The sequence below is a fragment of the Leptosomus discolor genome, chromosome 18 (genome assembly GCF_034619465.1).
Source record: "Leptosomus discolor isolate bLepDis1 chromosome 18, bLepDis1.hap2, whole genome shotgun sequence".
Taxonomy (NCBI): Eukaryota; Metazoa; Chordata; class Aves; order Leptosomiformes; family Leptosomidae; genus Leptosomus; species Leptosomus discolor.
Window position 1 is genome coordinate 10,998,528 of NC_141408.1, and position 17,089 is coordinate 11,015,616.

At 60.7% G+C, this 17,089-nt stretch overlaps 1 protein-coding gene across 3 annotated transcripts; it reads right to left on the reverse strand.

The window, feature by feature from the left end:
- Positions 1-120: 120 nt before the first annotated feature.
- On the reverse strand, positions 121-13,556 carry WDR81 (WD repeat domain 81). 3 transcript variants are annotated; one of them, XM_086475239.1, is made up of 11 exons: positions 13,541-13,556; positions 7,886-11,455; positions 7,492-7,599; positions 7,178-7,368; positions 5,228-5,418; positions 4,791-4,956; positions 4,449-4,614; positions 3,436-4,134; positions 3,118-3,263; positions 2,762-2,941; positions 121-1,850 (listed from the first exon to the last, which is right to left on the reverse strand). In XM_086475239.1, exons 2-11 carry the CDS (start codon positions 11,442-11,444, stop codon positions 1,524-1,526), a joined length of 5,733 nt encoding a protein of 1,910 aa, XP_086331365.1. In that variant the 5' UTR covers positions 11,445-11,455; positions 13,541-13,556; the 3' UTR covers positions 121-1,523. The 3 variants fall into 3 exon arrangements, with proteins under 3 accessions (XP_086331365.1, XP_086331363.1, XP_086331364.1); XM_086475237.1 differs by lacking the exon at positions 13,541-13,556 and having other exon boundaries at positions 7,886-11,444; XM_086475238.1 differs by lacking the exon at positions 13,541-13,556 and having other exon boundaries at positions 4,449-4,599; positions 4,782-4,956; positions 7,886-11,444.
- Positions 13,557-17,089: the final 3,533 nt, after the last annotated feature.

The following is a 17,089-nucleotide window of genomic DNA, read 5'->3' on the forward strand; positions in this document are numbered from 1 at the left end:
CCCTGTGCCGCTCCGCACCTGGGCCCCTCCAGCACAGAACTTCCCCACACACCCGTCTCTGCATCTCTTTCAAAGAGTTTATTAGAAGTAAATATTTACATCTATTGCAAATGGTTAATAGGCAACACGGGACTGAGAGCTCCCCTTGGGTAGGGAAGGACAGCAAGGGCCAACTGCTCACCTCCCCACCCTCCCTGGAAGCGGAGGGCAGCCTTCCCAACTGCAGGCGGCTCAGATGAACCAGCAGCTGGATGAAAGCCCTTTCCCCGCCCAGACCAACCCACAGCAGGTTCCTCCTCTGCCCAAGATAACCGCTTCCCACTCTCCTGATACTGGTTCTGACTAGGCTGAAGGATGGATGGGAAAAGGGCTGCAATAGAAGTGAGGCAACTGCTCCTACTGCTGGGTCAAAGAGAACTCCCCTCGCCTTTGGGGTGGGAACAGACGGTGCTGTCCCAAAGGCAAGGTCAGAAGGAGACCATGCTGGATCGTGCCTCCTGGCTCTCACCCTACAAGGGCAAGAGGGGACAAAACTGAGCACCTTTTTGCTGTCCTGTCTTCCCCAGGAGTCTGAACCAGCACAAAGGAGAGAATTAGGAGGAGGATTCCTTGAGGAAACACTGCCAGTGCGTGGCACACAGGGCATTCCTCATCCCTTAGATAATCACAGGATGCAGTGCTGCTGGGGCAGGAACCAACAACAGTCCATCCCTACCCTACCGCTCCAGAAGCCAAAAGCTTCATGGAAGCATCTAGTTCTGGCCTCCCTAGAAGGTCATGTTCCCATCCCAAACTATCCCTCTGCAGCAGCCCGCTCCTAAATGAACTGGCGGAGCAGATGGGGTTTGTGCCTTGGCTGACTTCCATTCCACTCTTTGCCCTGGAGCCAGCAAGGCAGCAGAAATGCTCTAGTTAACCTCTCCTCCTCCCATACGGGCTCTCACTCAGCCAGCAGAACCTAAAGTTCATCCTCTGGGCTGTGAACGCAGACCACAGGAGGAGGAGATGCCTGGCACCACACAGCTCCGGAGGCAGCAGTTCCCAGGCCCAGCTTATGCTATCCCAGTAAGACTGTTCAGTGGTTCGGGAGTGGAAGTGAAGGGTAAGTGCAGACGGCAGTAGCTACACTGTTGTGTTCTTGTCAAGGGGCACCTTGTACCCCTTAACTGAAGGGGGGAGGATACCTGTGGTCCGTAGTACTCTAGAGGGCAGCTCACAGTCCCCTGGGGATCAGGCACACACGGTACGGAAAGCTCCAGGCCTCTCTGCAGGGGTGACAGTGACCTACAATGCCCAGTATTTCTCCCAGCAGCAGTGGAGGTTTCTCAGGTATGGCTTTTTTCTTTTTAAAGATACAGAAAGAGGTTAGAGATGCTTTACCGAGCGCTCACTAACAAGTACATCTCCCCCCTCCATCCTCTGTTCAGAAACATCTCACTCCGCCTCCTCTTAAGCGACACTGCTGGCTTTCAGCCCTACCACCGGCGCTGTGGGACACCCACAAGCTCCTGGGCCGAAGGTCACTATGCCAGGAGGCGGACGACGCCGTTGTCCGAGCCCAGCAGGAGATGGCATTTCGTGGGCAGCACCGCCAGGCTGGTCAGCGTACCCCGAAAATTCTCCGAGCTCAGCTTGGTTGTGCTGATGGGCAGGGCTGAGGACTCCAGCATGGAGTAGACACCAATCTTGTTGGCCACAGTGCCAGTGACCGCTTCATTGCCGTAGAGGTCAAACGTGTGGATGGGTTCAGATGCAGATTTGTAGTGGTGCAAAGGTTTCTGCTCTAGTTCCTTCCAGACCGTCAGGGAATGATCCGAAGAGGAGCTGATTAGCACATTGCCCTCTGCAGCCTGCAGGAGAGGAAAGGCCAGTGAACCAGCGCTGCTGCTGTAAAAACTCCCCAGCTCGTCCTGCAAATGAGATCACCAGTAGTCCCAGTGCAATCCCCTGGGACAGTCCCAGCCATTTCCAAGCCACTGATGGTACTGAGCAGCATTAACAAGGCATCCGGGTGGACACTGGAAGCTACAGGACTCCGGTAGCTGGCAACCTCCTATAGCGCTATCCTCAAGAGATGGACTGTGTCTCAACAACATCCTGATACTCAGCACAACTAATTTATCATCTGATACTACTGCAGTGGGTAAAGAGATTATCGTGTGGTCTCCCTCTCCCTCAAGCCACCTGTCAAATTATTTTCCTTCTCAGGAAAAGGAATTGAGAGAATCTCTCATGGTAGAAAACACTGCTGAGGGTAGGAGAAGCCTGGAGCTGCTTATTAGCAGAGCTAGTGAGAGGGTAAACAACTCATATGGCTGAACTTTGTTTAACCTGCGTTTGGGTCGAGGACACTGGAGCCCCAGTGCTGCTCCCTGAGGACGGGTAAATATGGACAGGAGTTACTCATTAGAGCGACTCTCTCCCAGCAGGACTGAGCCCTGCAGAGAAAGCAACACATTCGCTTCTTCACGGGAGACGTGTCTCCTCCCTGCCCCTGCTGCAGACCTGCTCACCAGGGACTGACACCTCGTCTCTGCTCAGCACAGGCTGGACCAAGAACAGCTGCCTGCAGCGCTAACCATGGGACAGGAGAGCCTGAGCAGCCTCTCAGGGACACGGCAAGGGATGGAGGAACGCCCAGAGGATGGAGCAGACAAGCCCTGGCAAGCAGCACGTGTCAGAAGGACGCTCCACGCAACCTCAGTGGCTCAGTGAGGCCCACAAAGCAGCCCCTCACCCTGATGCCAGCTGGACCCCTCACCTTGATCTGCAGGATGTCTCCCTCATGGGCAGGCCACCCCCGCATGATGAGTCCTGTCCTGGTGTCCAGCAGCACAATGAAACCAGAGGAGAAGCCAGCCATAACGCTGCGCCCGTTAGGACTGACAGCCAAGCAGCGGATGAGGCCAGCGCTCACCCCGCTGGCCAGGCGGAACTCGTGCTGCAAGAGAAAGAGTCCAGCTACTGCGGGGCCGAAGATCTAGGGGATCCAGCATTTAGGGGACAAGGCCCAGCTGGCTTTCACGGAGGCATCACAGCTGGCTTTGGGCCAGCCTCGATCCCATCGTTAAGCCCACGGATGGAGGAGGGTGGGTGGCAGAGCGCCAGACTCCCTACCTGTAGTCCTGGCTTCCTGTGATCGATGAACCGCAGCACAGAGTCTGCACCAGCCACAGAGATGCTGTGGTGGGGAGGTGGCATGGTGGTCACAGCTGTGATGGGGACTTTGCTGTCTAGTTCATCAAAAGTCCGGAGAAGCTTGCCTGCAAAAACGTGACGGGGAGGTTACAGCAGTAGATGTATGGAGAAGGCACGCAGCCAGCCTCCAGTTCCGCACTGGTTTTTAACAGGAGCCATCAAAATCCAGTATGGCCCCTCTGTCTTTAAGGACTGGACCAGTTCACTCCAGCCAGCCCTCACCCTTTCCCTTCTTACCTGTGAACTGGTCCCAGATGTGTATGGTCCCATCACAGCTCACCACGTGCTGCGATGCCTCCAGCTGGCTCACGTAGAAGACAGACTTCTTGTGCTCGGCGTACGTGAAGCGCGGTGGCACCTCACTGGTGCCATCCCCATAGTTGTACAAAGGCCAAAGGCGGACTGTTTTGTCCTTGCTGCCACTAAGGAAGAAGTCCTCGCTGCTGAGCGGTGCCACGCACTTGATGGCCCCTGAATGCCCTGAGAAACTCTGCAGCTTGATCTGGTGGAAGTGGAAGCGGGGGTCGTGTTGGCTCACCCCGATCTCGTACTGCCAGTAGGCCAGCCAGTTCCCACACAGCATGTGGGTGCTGCGAGGAAGGTCATGCTTCAGGGCATTCTCCTCGCTGGACGAGCTGGGAATAAAGCCATCAGTGCCAGCACTGAGGCAAAGTAAGCCAAGACCCTCGCGCTGCGTGTCCACAGGGACCTGGATGCGGTTCCCTACCAGCACGCTCCCAAAAGTCCCAGAGTGACTGTCCTCGTGGTGGCTAGAGAAGGGCTCGGTCCCTCTCACATCTTGGTCTGAGCCCACCGCACTCAGGGTTTGTTCCAGGCTAACGACCTGCAGGCTCTTGGGGTTCACGTTCTCCAGGTAGAGGCTGGCCAGCTTCTCAACCAGCGAGTGGTTGGGCACAACCGTCCGGATAACATCACCTGAAGAGCGAGAACGTGGCTTCAAGGGAAGGAATTTCCCCATCATCACCCCCTACCATCAGCAACAGAACAAGGGCCAGCACGGGGCTGTGAACACAACGTCCCCCGCAAGCCAGCCACACGCTGCTCCCAGCCAAAGCAGCCTGAAGCCCGATGGGCTCCCAACCCAACAAGCAGACCAAGCCTCGGTGTAGAAGCTGTGGGTTTCCCCCAGCAGCCCTACACCCTCTGACCTCTCCCGAGTTCAGGTGCGGCACGCGTGCGCAGAGCACGGAGCCTTCCACAAATCCCAGGAGATGGTGGCCAAGCCATACCTAGCAAGCAAGAGAAGGGGATGTAGGTGATGTAGGCCATCTCAGGGTTAAACACCTTCTGTAACTCCATCAGCACGGCCGGATCCAGGGCCAGCAGCTTCCCATCCGAAAGGGGCACCTCCATCACCGGCACCTCACAGCTGCTCAGTGACTCCACCGTCAACCCCTGGACAAGAGAAACCAGGAAAATGCCCAAGATCAGATGCTCCCACCACATAATCAAGTACACAAACACAGCCTGGACGCTGCTGCCACCAGTACTGGTGTATGCAGGTATGGCCACCGCATTCCTGCAGCTGGGTACTGGGGGATAAGCAGAAGGACCTCTCCCACATCACTGACCTGGTCTTGCAGCTCCTGCAGCAGCGAGAATGCCCCAAAGAAGTTTCTCACCGTGTCACTCAAATGCTGCTGCACCATCTCCTGCCCAATCCGCAGGCAGATCAAGGCAATTAGGCTGATTGTCTTAACGCACAGGACAATACGGGCCTGGACACCACTGGGGAAACTGAAGAGGACATCCATTACCAGCTTGCCCTCCACATATCCCTTTTTCCCCTCCTCTGCTTCATGCTTTCTACCTTGCCCGGGTTATGAGAAGGCCCCTGAGCAGCAAAAGCTCTACATGCATGCTGTGTACCAGTGCAAGGAGGTGTATATCAGGGCAGAAGCAGCCCCACAACCCCAGGACCATCAAGACCCTCACAGAATCATTTCCAAATCCCCAATTTTGAGTCGTGCTGCTCCTGGCTGAAGGCACGGCAGGCTGCAGCGCTTACCCGATGGCCAGCGACGTGAGGAAGCCTAACACCGGGAGCAGCACCTCCTGGCTGATCTTGGGGAGAATGTCCATCAGCGTGGTGTCCGAGAGACACACCACGATCTTCTGAGTCAGCGTCACAGCAGCCAGGAGCCCTGCCTCCTTCCGACTGTTCAGCCGGCCACCCCCGGACCCGCCGCCGGGCGCAACCTGCAAAAGGAGTCCTTCAGCGCCAGGGCCACCATCTCCCCAGCGGGACACATCAAGGGTCACCCAAGCTCAGCCTCAAAACCCCTGCACGGTAGCACTGGTCACAGCTCCTGAAAGAGGAACCTGAGCACTGAGCCTCAGCAGCAACTCATGTCTTGTACCTGAAAACTGACGGACAGATGTCAGCACAAGAGATGAGCCTGGAGAGAATAGGGCATGACATCCCCAAGCTCGCAGGCATTCCCCGGAGGGCACCTCTCTGTAGGATGCTCTCGCAGCTGGGAAACTCAGAGGGGAGAGAGAGAACCCCCTGACTGACCCAGACAATCACCAGCCTGGACTCCCCAGAGCATCGTTTGCCAGCACAGGAAGAGGGGAAACCTATTACATACACTCAAAGCAAGAATCAGCATCTTCATGCCATGCCATGTTAAGCCTGGATGCACAGACTGCAGGGGACCAGTCCTTGCATGAAATATCCAAGCACAAATTATGGGCAAACCTGCTGCTGACTTCTAGAAATCCATCTGCTAATAATTTCACGAGGCAGAAGAGCACATCCCTTTTTTTCTTGCTGACAACATACAGCAATGCCAAAGAGTTAACAATATCAGCAGCAACTCTAAAAGATTTCTTTCTAGATTGTCCTATTTCCTAACTCCTAGACAAATCAAACATCCAAGAGAAGAGAGCAAATAACAAGAACCACAAACAAATCCCAGTTTCCGCTATATTTCTTGTACACCTGCCATCTTCCAGCTCATCACAGAGGCTCTTCCTCTCACAAACTATCCACTCTGCCAAATCCTGCAAGAAGGATTGGCTTCGTCCTATTTGTGACCCACAAGTCTCATCGCTTTAATATCAGGTTGCCAAATGCTGTTCACAGGGGTATTAATCCCCCCAGTGCCCCCAAGCAATAAGTTTAGTAAAGCAAAGCAGAACAGCTGGAGCTATGATTGCAACTGGGTGGAGAATGATTTTGCTGAAAAATGGGATTTTTTCCCCTGAAAAATCTCCCCTTCCACACTGGAAAAACTGACAATGTCTTTTTGTTTTCTTTAAATGAACAGCTGTGGCCTCTTTTCCTCTATGTTTAAATTATCAAAAAGCTATTGAAGTTTTCCATTTAAACAAGAATCCATAACCAAAGTGTTCATAACCACCAAAAAGGAAGCAATATGAAAAATAAGCCTAACACATTCAAAAACTTTTTTTTTTTGACAAAAAATTGGTTTTTTTCAACCAGCTGCATTACACCCATTTTCTTCTTGCTATTCAGCTATGCATTTCAAGCCGAAAAGTTGGCAAGTCTTGCCAGTATTTTTTATACCGTTGAAAAACCTTTAGCCTCTCCCCAGCTCGTTCCCTATCTACCCACACAGACCTCCAAAAACACTCGCTCCAGCAATCCTGCAGCAGCCCAAGCTGCTCCGCCGGCCCGTTATCACAAGCCCACCCCTGGGCCAGCTCCGTTGCGGCACACTCGCCCAGCAAAGCACAAGAAAACCTTTTTCTCCAGCTTCGCACGTGCCGGCAACACGTCTGATGGGGAAAGCCCCCGGCTGGAACGGGGAAGGAGGGGCTGCGGCACCCCGATGCAGACCCACACTGGCCCAGATGGAGCTCAACTGAGCACGAATTTTTATGCAGGAGGCTCCTGGTGAGGCTGGACTATTTTCTGTGCATCCTCCTTTCGTGCCTGGACACAGTTCTCACCCCCAACACACGCGAGAAGAGGAGAAAAGGCAACACTAACCAGGTAGCTGATGTAGGGCAGGTACTGGTAGGTGAGGACGGGCTCTCCGTACAGGTAGGCCACATGCACAAGACAGGCCAGCACTGGCTTGGACACCTGATCTCCCAGCACTGGCCGTTTTTGGTAGATGTTTCCTGTACTCAGGGGACTGTTCTCATCGTTGCTTGGTACAAACTGCTGCCTGGTAGGGCCTGCCCAGAGACAACATCATGAGCTGAAGGAGCAAGGCTACAGCCAAGCCACCAGGCACCCAGCAGAGTGGTTTGGGGCACAGCCCACCCCAGGGACTGTGGGGTTCGAGGAGCAGACATTACCGATGTAGCAGGACGTGAGCAGACGGAGAAGGTTCCTGGCAATGAAGCGGGACGTGACGGTAGGGCCCAGCTTGGCTGAGAGCCACCTCACCATCTTACAGGCTGTGTCTGCAAAACAAGAACAGTCACAAGGACAGAGCCCAGCACGGCGCAGATTAGCTATCACCCGGCTGCTGCCCGGACCCTGCCGGCCCTGCAGGCAGCTTCCCAGGTCTCAGATCCACATGCTTCAGAGACCTGGCCTTTTACACTGGTTTCGTCGCTGTCCCCAAGCTGGGACCACAGACTCGCCCCAAATCTGGACCCACTCCTTGCCACGCTCTCCCCTTCTCCCACTCCCTGCTTTACTGGGTGTTCGCCTCGGCAGAAAGGCTCAGCGCCTGCAGGGTCTTACCCAGGAGTATTGTCTGCTCTTTGTCATCGGAGTGATCCGGCAGCTCCTCTCCCTCTCCATCCTCTGCCTCGCTGCTGTCATCAGCCAGGGTGACATCCACGGAGGCACCAGCATCCACAGCCACTGTCAGCTCTGCATCAACCACGGCATCATCGTGCTCCTCTTCATCACGGTCCTCTTCCTCCTCCTCCGAGTCCTCGCTCTGTTTCAAGTCCTGGCTGCTGTCCATCGACTTCAAGCTGCTCTTGTCCTTCTGGGAATCGCCGTCGGCAGGCCTGTCCTCTCCCAGGGACACTTCGCTGGCGCTGCTCTTGTCGCTCAGCCGCCCGAGGCTGAGCGATTCCTGCTCCTGAGGCTGCAGGGACTCCCCGACATAGAGGCTGCTCTGGAAGTCCTCGCTCTCGGGCAGGTAGGCTTGGTCATGGAAGCTGACACCAGAGGTGTAGTCGAGGAGGTCGACCGCAGCGGAGCCGTGCTCCACGTCCATTTTGATCTCCTCCCCAAACACGCACGACACCGGGCTTTCCCCTCCGCTTTCATCATCTTCCGCCGCGCCGAGGAGGGATTTGCTTTCCTCCCGCGAGCTCTCGATGCCAACGAGAATCTGCAGGATGTGTGGCAGCAAGTTCAGGAGGAAGGACTGCAGCCCCAGGCGCACTATCAACTGGGCGACAAAGCAGTCTGTGTAGAGGTAGAACCTGCCGTGGCGGTAGCAGGGGGTCTCATACGCTCCAATCAATGGCTTGAGCAAGTATTTATTGGCATTCTTTGGACCTAGGGATTTAGCTATAGGTTCAAAGAGATACCACGCTGCGTAGACAGCGGTATTCTCCTCGGACATCAGAGATAATATGAAGGGCAGAAGGATCTCCAAGCCTTCAGGAGTGATTTCAGAAAGGATTCCCTCCAGCTGCTGCCACAGCTGGAAAACAAGTTCCCGGCCCTGACCTTCATCCTCTATCTTCTTTGCCTGATAAGTGAAAATGAATTTGTGCAGGGCTGGGAAGTACGTGGGGAAGGGGACAATAGAGCTGAAGGGACTGAGGAGCTGCGTGGGACAGGGCGGGGGGAGGCCCTGGGAGATGGGTTGGTATTCAAACAACTGCACCGTGCCCTTGCCCAGCCTGGTCTTCAGAAGCTTCTCCACCGGCACGCTCAGCTGCAGCAGGACGTGCAGCACGTGCTGGAGCGGGGCCGGGATCTCCTTGGGATGGTAGCGACACAGATTACGCACCATCAGGAACCGCTCCAACAGGGATGCGTCAGGCTTCGAAGGACGAATCCTTGGTGCAAATATAATCTCAGCTACCAGAATGCCCAAAGCTTGCATGTCCCTCTGGAAGAGGTCCGAGAGACCCAGGGGCGGCTCCTCCCACGGCTGCTCCATTAGCTGCATCTCACTGCTTAAGCCTTTAACCAAGAAATTGTCCAATTTCTCCAGTTCTTCCAGGGCCTGGAGCGGATTGAAGCCTTCAGGAAGCGTGATCTTCATGTCAACCTGATCCACACCGCCGGTCTTGCTCCGGCGGAGAGGTCGGACACCTGAGGTTTTGCCTTCGGTGGCATAAGCAGGGAGGGTGGAGGGCTGTGCCGAAGGCACAGTGGCACAGGGCTGATCAGCAGCTTTACTAGTAGCAGAAATCGAATCCAGGGCTTCTGTGCCTTGCTCTAAATCATCCTCACCAGCGATGGGTTTCTCCCCAGACCAGGTGGTTTCACTGGGAGTAGCCTCCAGCACCAGCCCATTAACTGCATCCGTCACCTGGCCTTGGATATCCTCCAAAAACACAGTCTCCCTGATGTTCTGGAGAAGAGGCCGGGCAATGGCTGGAGCTTCAGCAGGCGTGTAGGCAGGTCCCACCATGCGCCTGGGATGTGGCTGGTCAAAGAGCTGCACAACCCCGTAAGTCGTCAGATGCGTGTGGTTGTCTACTAGATGGAGGCAGACGTTCTTCTCCTTGACAGCATCCTTCCCCAGCAGCTTGTACCCAAAAGTGAGATCAATCCAGTGGTGGAGGTCCTGAGAAACTTCCCGGCTCTCGAGCAGCATGCGGTGGACTTCGATGAACTCCTCGTAGGAGCTACACCAAGATGGCACGTCCAGGTCAGGCATGTCCGGGTGGATGGATCGGAAGATGGAGGGGTCCGTATAAAACTCTGGGATGCACTCATCTGGGGTCCAGCTCTGCATGCGCTCCATGCTGGCTGGATACTCGTTGGGCTCCCACTGGGACCTCACATGGCAGCACAGCACTGCCTTGGGTGTCCTCCGAGCCGTGTACACATAGTAGGTGATATCCGAAAGGACATCGGAGATGTGGTGGGGGACGTGGAGCTGCTCCCCACTTGACCCACCAGCAACAAACGCCTGCTTGGTCATCTCATAGGTGAAATCCAGCTGCTTGTCTCCCTTGTTGAGCCGGAACTTGGATTTCCGTAGGTCCCTGAACTTGCCATTTTTGGTAGTGAAGTCCACCACCCACGGAAGAACCGGGTGGTAATTGGGGTCTCCCATTCTCCTCCCAGCCAAACTGTTTAGACACATAAGGTAGTCAAAGTTGCTGACCTGCCCATGTACCCACTGTAACACCAGGTCTCGGAGGTCCTTCTGGCAGGCAGCGCACCTCGCCTCCTGCCCTCGCACACCAGCGCTGCTTTGCTCGCTCATTCGTCCCAGACCAGCCTCCAGCTTCGCTTCCTCCTTCTTTGGTCCCTCATACTCTCTGAAGTTCACACGGAGCCGGCTGCACAGCTTCTCATCCACAGCCACATCCCGAAGAGAAAAGGCGCCGCACGCCAGACCTGCCTGGTGACAAGCCTTCATGGCCTGCAGCACGTGGAAGAGGAGGAAGAGGATTTTAGCGTGGCTGTTGGTGAGCTTGGCTGGGCTGAAAGTCACGATGTCGTGCAAACAGTACTGCACGAAAGGGTAGACAACATAGAGCATGTTGGCCGACTCCAGCACAGCTTCTGCCTGCAGCACGTTGGGGCAGGAGGGCACCCCCTTGGTGGCCGCCACGCTCTCCTTGGCAGGGGAAGCACCGGCCGCACCCTTGCCCACCTGAAGGACAGGGCAGCCATAAGCCTTCTGCAGGGCGGCCCGTAGCGCATCCAGGGCCGGCACGGTGGGCGGCACATCAGCGTGCCGGTACGGCCGCACGTAGAGGCCGTGAGCCCGGCACCACAGGTTTCGGTAATTCTGGGAGGCGACGCTCTGCATGAAGCCGTGCAGGGTCTCCGGGCTGCCGTTACGGTGGTCGGAGGCGGGAGGTTGCGCCTGCAAGGGGTACGCTAACCGGTCCTTCCGCAGCCCGTGGATCTCCACCCGGGTCCAGCCTGCAGGCAGCTTCTGCACGGAGCGCTGCAGGAACGTCCTCACCTCCACGTCGCTCAGCCCCTCCGGCCGCGGGCACAGGCCGGGCAGCACCCGGCGCTCTTTGAGGCTCGCCAGCCATTTCACCGGGACGAAGGCGGTAACGTGGGTCCTCTCGGCAGCGGCGGCCAGCTGCCGGCGGTCGATGTTCAGGTCCTTCTCCACGCTCTGCAGGAAGCCGTCCATATTGGTTCCTGCTGGAAGAAAGGCAGAGAGGCTGTGAGCGAGCTGATGAGTACGGCACCGCCCCTGCCCCGGCTCCCCCACCAAGCAGGCGCCGCGCAGCAAGTCTCACTTCCCCATTGCCACCTGGGGTGAAAAAAAGCGCAGGTTTTTAGGAGCTTGGTCAAAAGATGCTGTATTGGGGGGTGGGGGTTGAGAAGGGACCAGCCCTGGCTGGGGGAGGATAAGATGGGACCTTCACAGCTAGGGAGGGGGACACAGTGGGACTTCAACAGCCCCGCGGCCAGGGAGGGGGGCGTGATGGGATGGGTGGGAGGGCGTGATGGGATGGGTGGGAGGGCATGATGGGACCTGCGCAGCCACAAGGCTGGGAAAGGGGACACAATGGGACCTCTGCAGCCCCAGGGCAGGTGGAGGGGACACAACTGTACCTCCACAGCCAGGGAAGAGGTCATGATGGCACCTCTGCAGGTGGTGGCTGGACATGATGTGATCTCCACAGCCCCCGTGCTGGGGAAGGGGACACGATGGCAGCTCTGCAGCACCAGGCCCGGGGAGAGGGGACATGATGGCACCTCCACAGCCCTGGGGCTAGGCGGGGCGGGGGGGGGCGGTGGGGTGAACAATGGGACCTCCACAGCTCCAAGGGCTGGTGCAGGGGACACCATGGCACCTCCGCAGCCCCGGGGCCAGGGACTCAGGCAGCCCCCGCGGAGGGTAACACGGGAGGATGCTCCGCAGCAGCCCCCAGCACCATGTCCCAGCCTCGGACCCCCCAGGGCCCTCGCTACCGGGCTGGGGGGAGCAGAGCCGGGCTGAGCCCCCACAGGCCCGACGACTCGTCCCGGGGGCCCACACACACACCCACACCCGCACCCACACACCCCCGCCGCCCCGGGGGGGTGAGGGGGGGAATGTCCCTTACCGCCCCGGGGTCCCCCGCAGCGCCCGGCCCGTGGCCCCGCGTTACCTGGCGGCGGCAGCGGCGGGCTCAGCCGCGGCGGGCGGGGGCGGCGGCGGGAGCCCCGGCCATGTTGGTCAGGTGACGGCGGTCACATGCGGGCGCCGCGCCGCCATGTGCCCGGGGGGCTCCGGGGAGGATGGGGGGGGGGGGGGGGAGGTAAACGGGGACACACACCCCACCCAGCGCCGGTACCCCCGGAGCGGCCCGGGGGCTGCCGCAGCGGGGGCCGGGAGCCCCGCTCGGGACGCGGGGCCGGGCTCCCTCCAGCGGCCACCGGGGCGGAGGATGGAGGCGGCGGGTGGGGGGGGGTGGGGTGGGGGGGGTGTTGCGCAAGGTCGGGGCGCGGTGCCTATACATGGGCAGGCGGCGGGGCATGACGCGGCAGCGCCGCCGCGGCGGCGGGTGGCTGAGGTCACCGTGACGTCAAAGGCGCTCCGGGCTGTCAGCTGGTAGTCGGGCGAGCCGCGCTGACGAGGCAGCCGGCCTTAAAGGGGGTCCCCGCGGCGGGTGGTGGTAGGTGGACCCCACCGGCAGCAGGTGAGTGCCGGGGCGGGGGGAACCGGCGCAGGGAAGCGGGGCCAGGACAGGCCGTCCCCCTCCCGCCCCGCGGCCCTCCCGCCCTCCTCTCCGCGGGGTCCAGCACAGTCCCGTAGGCTGCGGAGCCGGAGCGAAGCGGCCTGGCACTGCCCGGTCCCAGTGAGCCGAGCCGGGTCTTGCAGCCACCGCCCGGGTTGTCCCGCCAGACGCGGGACTGGCGGGTGCGGCGCTTCCCAGCCACCCTCCTGCGGCCGGATCCCTTGCGGCCCCTTTAAGGGCGCAGGAGGCTCCCGCCGGGCAGCGCCGCATGGCGCGGCGGCGGCAGCGCGTGGGAGTCACGTGGGTGGGACGTGGAGGCAGCCCATTGGCCCGCTGTCGCTTGCCCGCTGCAATCAGCTGTTACTGGGGCGAAGGGCAGGAAATGTCGTTAAAGGGGCGACGCAGCTGAATACCTCCCCGCCCGCCTTCCCCGCACCGGCTCGACCCGCAGCAGCCAGCCTGGCCCGGGGCGGGAGCACCGCGGCTGCCTGCGGTTGGGCCCCGCTTCCCGGGCAGGGCCGCCTCTGCCTTGCTCTTCTCACCCACCCCCCCCCCTCACCCTCCGCGGAGGGCGCGGCCCCTTTAAAGAAGTTGTCCAGTCATCGCGCGGCGCTGCCAAGTCATCGGGGTCAACCGAGTTCCCGCGGCCCTGCCCTCCCCGCCCGCCGATTGGTGCTCGCAGCGAGCGCTCACTTCTGATTGGCCGCCGACTTCGAGCAACTTCTCGGAATCGGGGCTGTGTCACCGGCCCCAGCGTTGAAAGCCGCGGGCGGCGCCGCCCGAGGGCGGGAGGGGGCGGTGGGGGCGGCCCCCGCGACAGCGCCGCGCCCCGCCGGGAGGGCCGGGCCCTTTAAGAGCCGCCCTCCCCCGTCCCCCCCCCCGCGCCGCCTCCTTCACCCTCTTGAAAATGCCAACTCACAGCACGCGGGGCATGCCGGGAATGCCGCGCCGCACTACACCTCCCGGCATGCCCCGCGGCGGGGCGGGCCCAGCCGTTTCCTAGGCAACCGCCGGTTGGCCGGGGGAGAGCCCAGCGCTCCCCTATCGGGGTGGGCGGGTCAGAGCGCCGGCTTTGCTTTCCTATTGGCTGAGCCGTCGCCCGTGCTGGGTCAGCATTGGTGAAAGCGCACAGCGATCGCGGCGGGGGCGGGCGCGACGGGGGCGGGGCGCGCGTCGCCCGTGCCAGGAGGCGATTGGTCGGGGGTGGGGCCGGTGGGTGGCTGCGTCATGACTCCGCCAGCTGATCCGAGACGGGAGCCGGCGCGCGCGGTGGCGGGGGGGAGGCGGCGACGGCGGCGGCGGCACCGGGCCGGGCCGGGCCGGGCCGGGCCGGGCCGCGCCGCAGCGGGGCGGTGGCGCTGGGCCGCGCCGCGCAGGTGGGTCCGGCGGGGCCGCGCTGGGGCGGGCGTTAAGGGCAGCCGAGCCCCCCTCGGGGCTGCCGGGGGTCGAGGGGCCCGGTAGCCCCACCGCGTCCCGTAGTCCCGCCGGGGAAGGTCACCTTTCCCCGGGGCAGGGTGGCGGTGGGGAGTTGGGCTCGACGCGACGCGACCCTTCCAGGGCGCCGCCTGGGTCGGGCGGCCTCGCCCCCGGTGGCGGTGGGGCGGGGTAGGGGTTGAGGGGGTGGGGTGGTTGCGGCCAGGACCGGGGCGCGGTCTCGGCTCCGGGGGGTCCCGGTGGGGCGGGCGGGGCCGCGGCCGGGGCCGCCCCGTGACGGGCGGTGGCCGCCCCGGGGGTGACCTTCACTCCGGGACCGGGCTGGGCAGACTTTGACCCGAGGCCGCTCCCCGCCGTGGGCACGGATCGGAGCATCCTGGGCAGCGGAGGGGGCGGGAGGTCGGTGGGGTGTCCTAGGGGGAAGCGACGGGACCGGCTTTACCGTGGAGCGGCGGCGGGGAGCTGTCTCCGTTAGGGTGGAGGGTGAATTGGTTTTACCGAGAGGAGAGACGTTGCCCGGGGGGTGGGGAGGGGAGGTGACCCGGTTAAACCGGGAGGGGGGCACCAGCGGGGGACACAGCGGGTTTTATTAGAGGGGCGAGCTCCCACCGGGGCCCTTCCCAATGCTGGTGGGGTCTGTCGTTGCCGAGAAGGGGTGGGGAAGAGCCCTGTTACGGGTAGCCCCCCCCCCCCCCCCCCCCCCCGAGCCCCCGGTGCCGGCAGGGCCCCCGGTGCCGGCGGGGCCGGTGCCTCAGCGGCGGTTGCTGATTCACGGGCCGGCGGGGGTGGAGCAGGGCCGGGACCCGCTCGCTGGAATCCGGACCAGATGTACCCGGCACGCCAGGAATGCTCGGCATCCCCGCCAGGCCCCGCCGCTGCCGCCGCTTCGCCCCGGCCGCCGCCGCCACCACCGGGCCCCGCACCATCAGCCTCCCCGCAGCCCCCTGTCGCGACACCCACCGGGAACCCGCGAAGGCCTGGGGCCAGCCGGGATCCCCAGTGCCTTTGGGGCGATGCCTGCGGGAGGATGGTGCAGGGTAGCCGCCGTGGTGGCCTGCCGGGGGGTGGGGGTTCCCAGGGCTGTCTGTCCCCACACCGGGGCTGTCTGTCCCCTACACCGGGGCATGACGCCTGGGGGTTTCGCAGAACTCAATCCCTGCAGCTGAAACACTGAGCGGTGTGGGAAAGGGTGTTTTTTTTTTCCCCAGGCAGAAGGGGAAGTGGCAGGGTCCCACATCAGGCCCCGGGGTTGTCATCCTCATCCTCTGACAGAATGACACAGTTTGGGGAAAAAGGCTGCGCTCCCCAAAATTCCTCCGGCAGTGGCTTGGCGGCAGCCGCCTGCCAAAGTGTCTTCCCCGGCAGGCGGCTGCTGGCCCCTGGCCAGGTGGGACCCTGCCAGTGTGGATGCCCGAGGTGAGCAGCCAGGGAATGCCTTAACTCCTACCTGCCGTAGCCTCCTTGCCACAGCTGCTGGTCCCTGCCGGAGCAGGTTGCCTTATCTCTTATTTTCTGGCAGAAAAATGGCCTTGATTTCCCTGCCCGTCGCTTGCATTTTTTAGGGCTGGCTGCAGGTGCTGGAGCTCAAGCTTTGGGAGAGAGGAGGGATGGGAAGAGTCGAGGTCGGAGCTGCCTCTAGATCCCCTGCGACAAGAGAGGGTGATCCTGCAGGATCTCAGCCCTGAGGAGCTTCCCGTGGAGGGGGGAAGGACGAGGTGGTGGATCAAGACTTGGTGCTGGGGTGGGAGAGAGGAGCAGCTCTGCTGCTTGGGTTGGGTGATGGCTCAGCTTGTCACAGTTCAATCCTGGCTCTGATGTGTGTGTTCCCTTCCCAGGTGCTGCCCCACCGCCCTGCTCCTGGCTAACCAGCACCAGTTCTTCAGTGGCAAGCTTTATGTCCTTCTCTAGTAGCTAAAGCTGCCAGTTGAAGAACTGTTGAATGTAGCCACTCTCTTCTTGTCACCGGCACCTTGGATGTCAACTGGGACAGCCCCGAGCAACCAGGACAAGCCAGTTTGCAGCATCTTGTGGATTTTGAGGGCTGAGGATGAGCCTAACTGGGATGAAGAAGTCTCCTCAACGCCTCCAAACAGAGCCTTGGCTGGGGGATTGCCAGGCAGCCCTGCCAGTGGGGCTGTTGAGTGATGTGTCCCCCCACTGGTGGGGTGGCACTGAGCTGAGAGACGGCTAGAGAAGACCAAAAGAGGCATTAAACTTTTTCTGTTTTGGTCAACGGTTCAAGTTTTAGGAAGTTTGTTGCCTGTGGGGTGCCTGGACCTGCCTGGTGGGAGGATGGTGGGGGCTGTGGACTCTGGGAGAGGGGGGGGGGGCGCATAGTGCCAGAGCTCAGTCCCTGGCTGATGCTGGATTGGGGTCCATGGCTGGAGGGTTGGTTGTTTGGGTCCCCTTGGTTTGTCCCAAGCAAAAGAGGTGATGACCCAAGGCTGGGTGTAGCTCGCAGGACTGACCTGCTGCTGAGCTCAGGATTAGTGCTGCAACATGCCAGGCAGGGGGATGGAGCCAGAGGAGAGGGCTGGCTCCACACCCACGCTGCCCTGGTGCGGGTCGGGGCTGGGTGCGGTGGGGCCGGGCTGCCGGGAGCGGGTGACTCAGGGCCGAGTCACGCGTGGCCTCAGACGTCTCTTCTGGAAACCACTGTCCCGCAAGGCTGGGC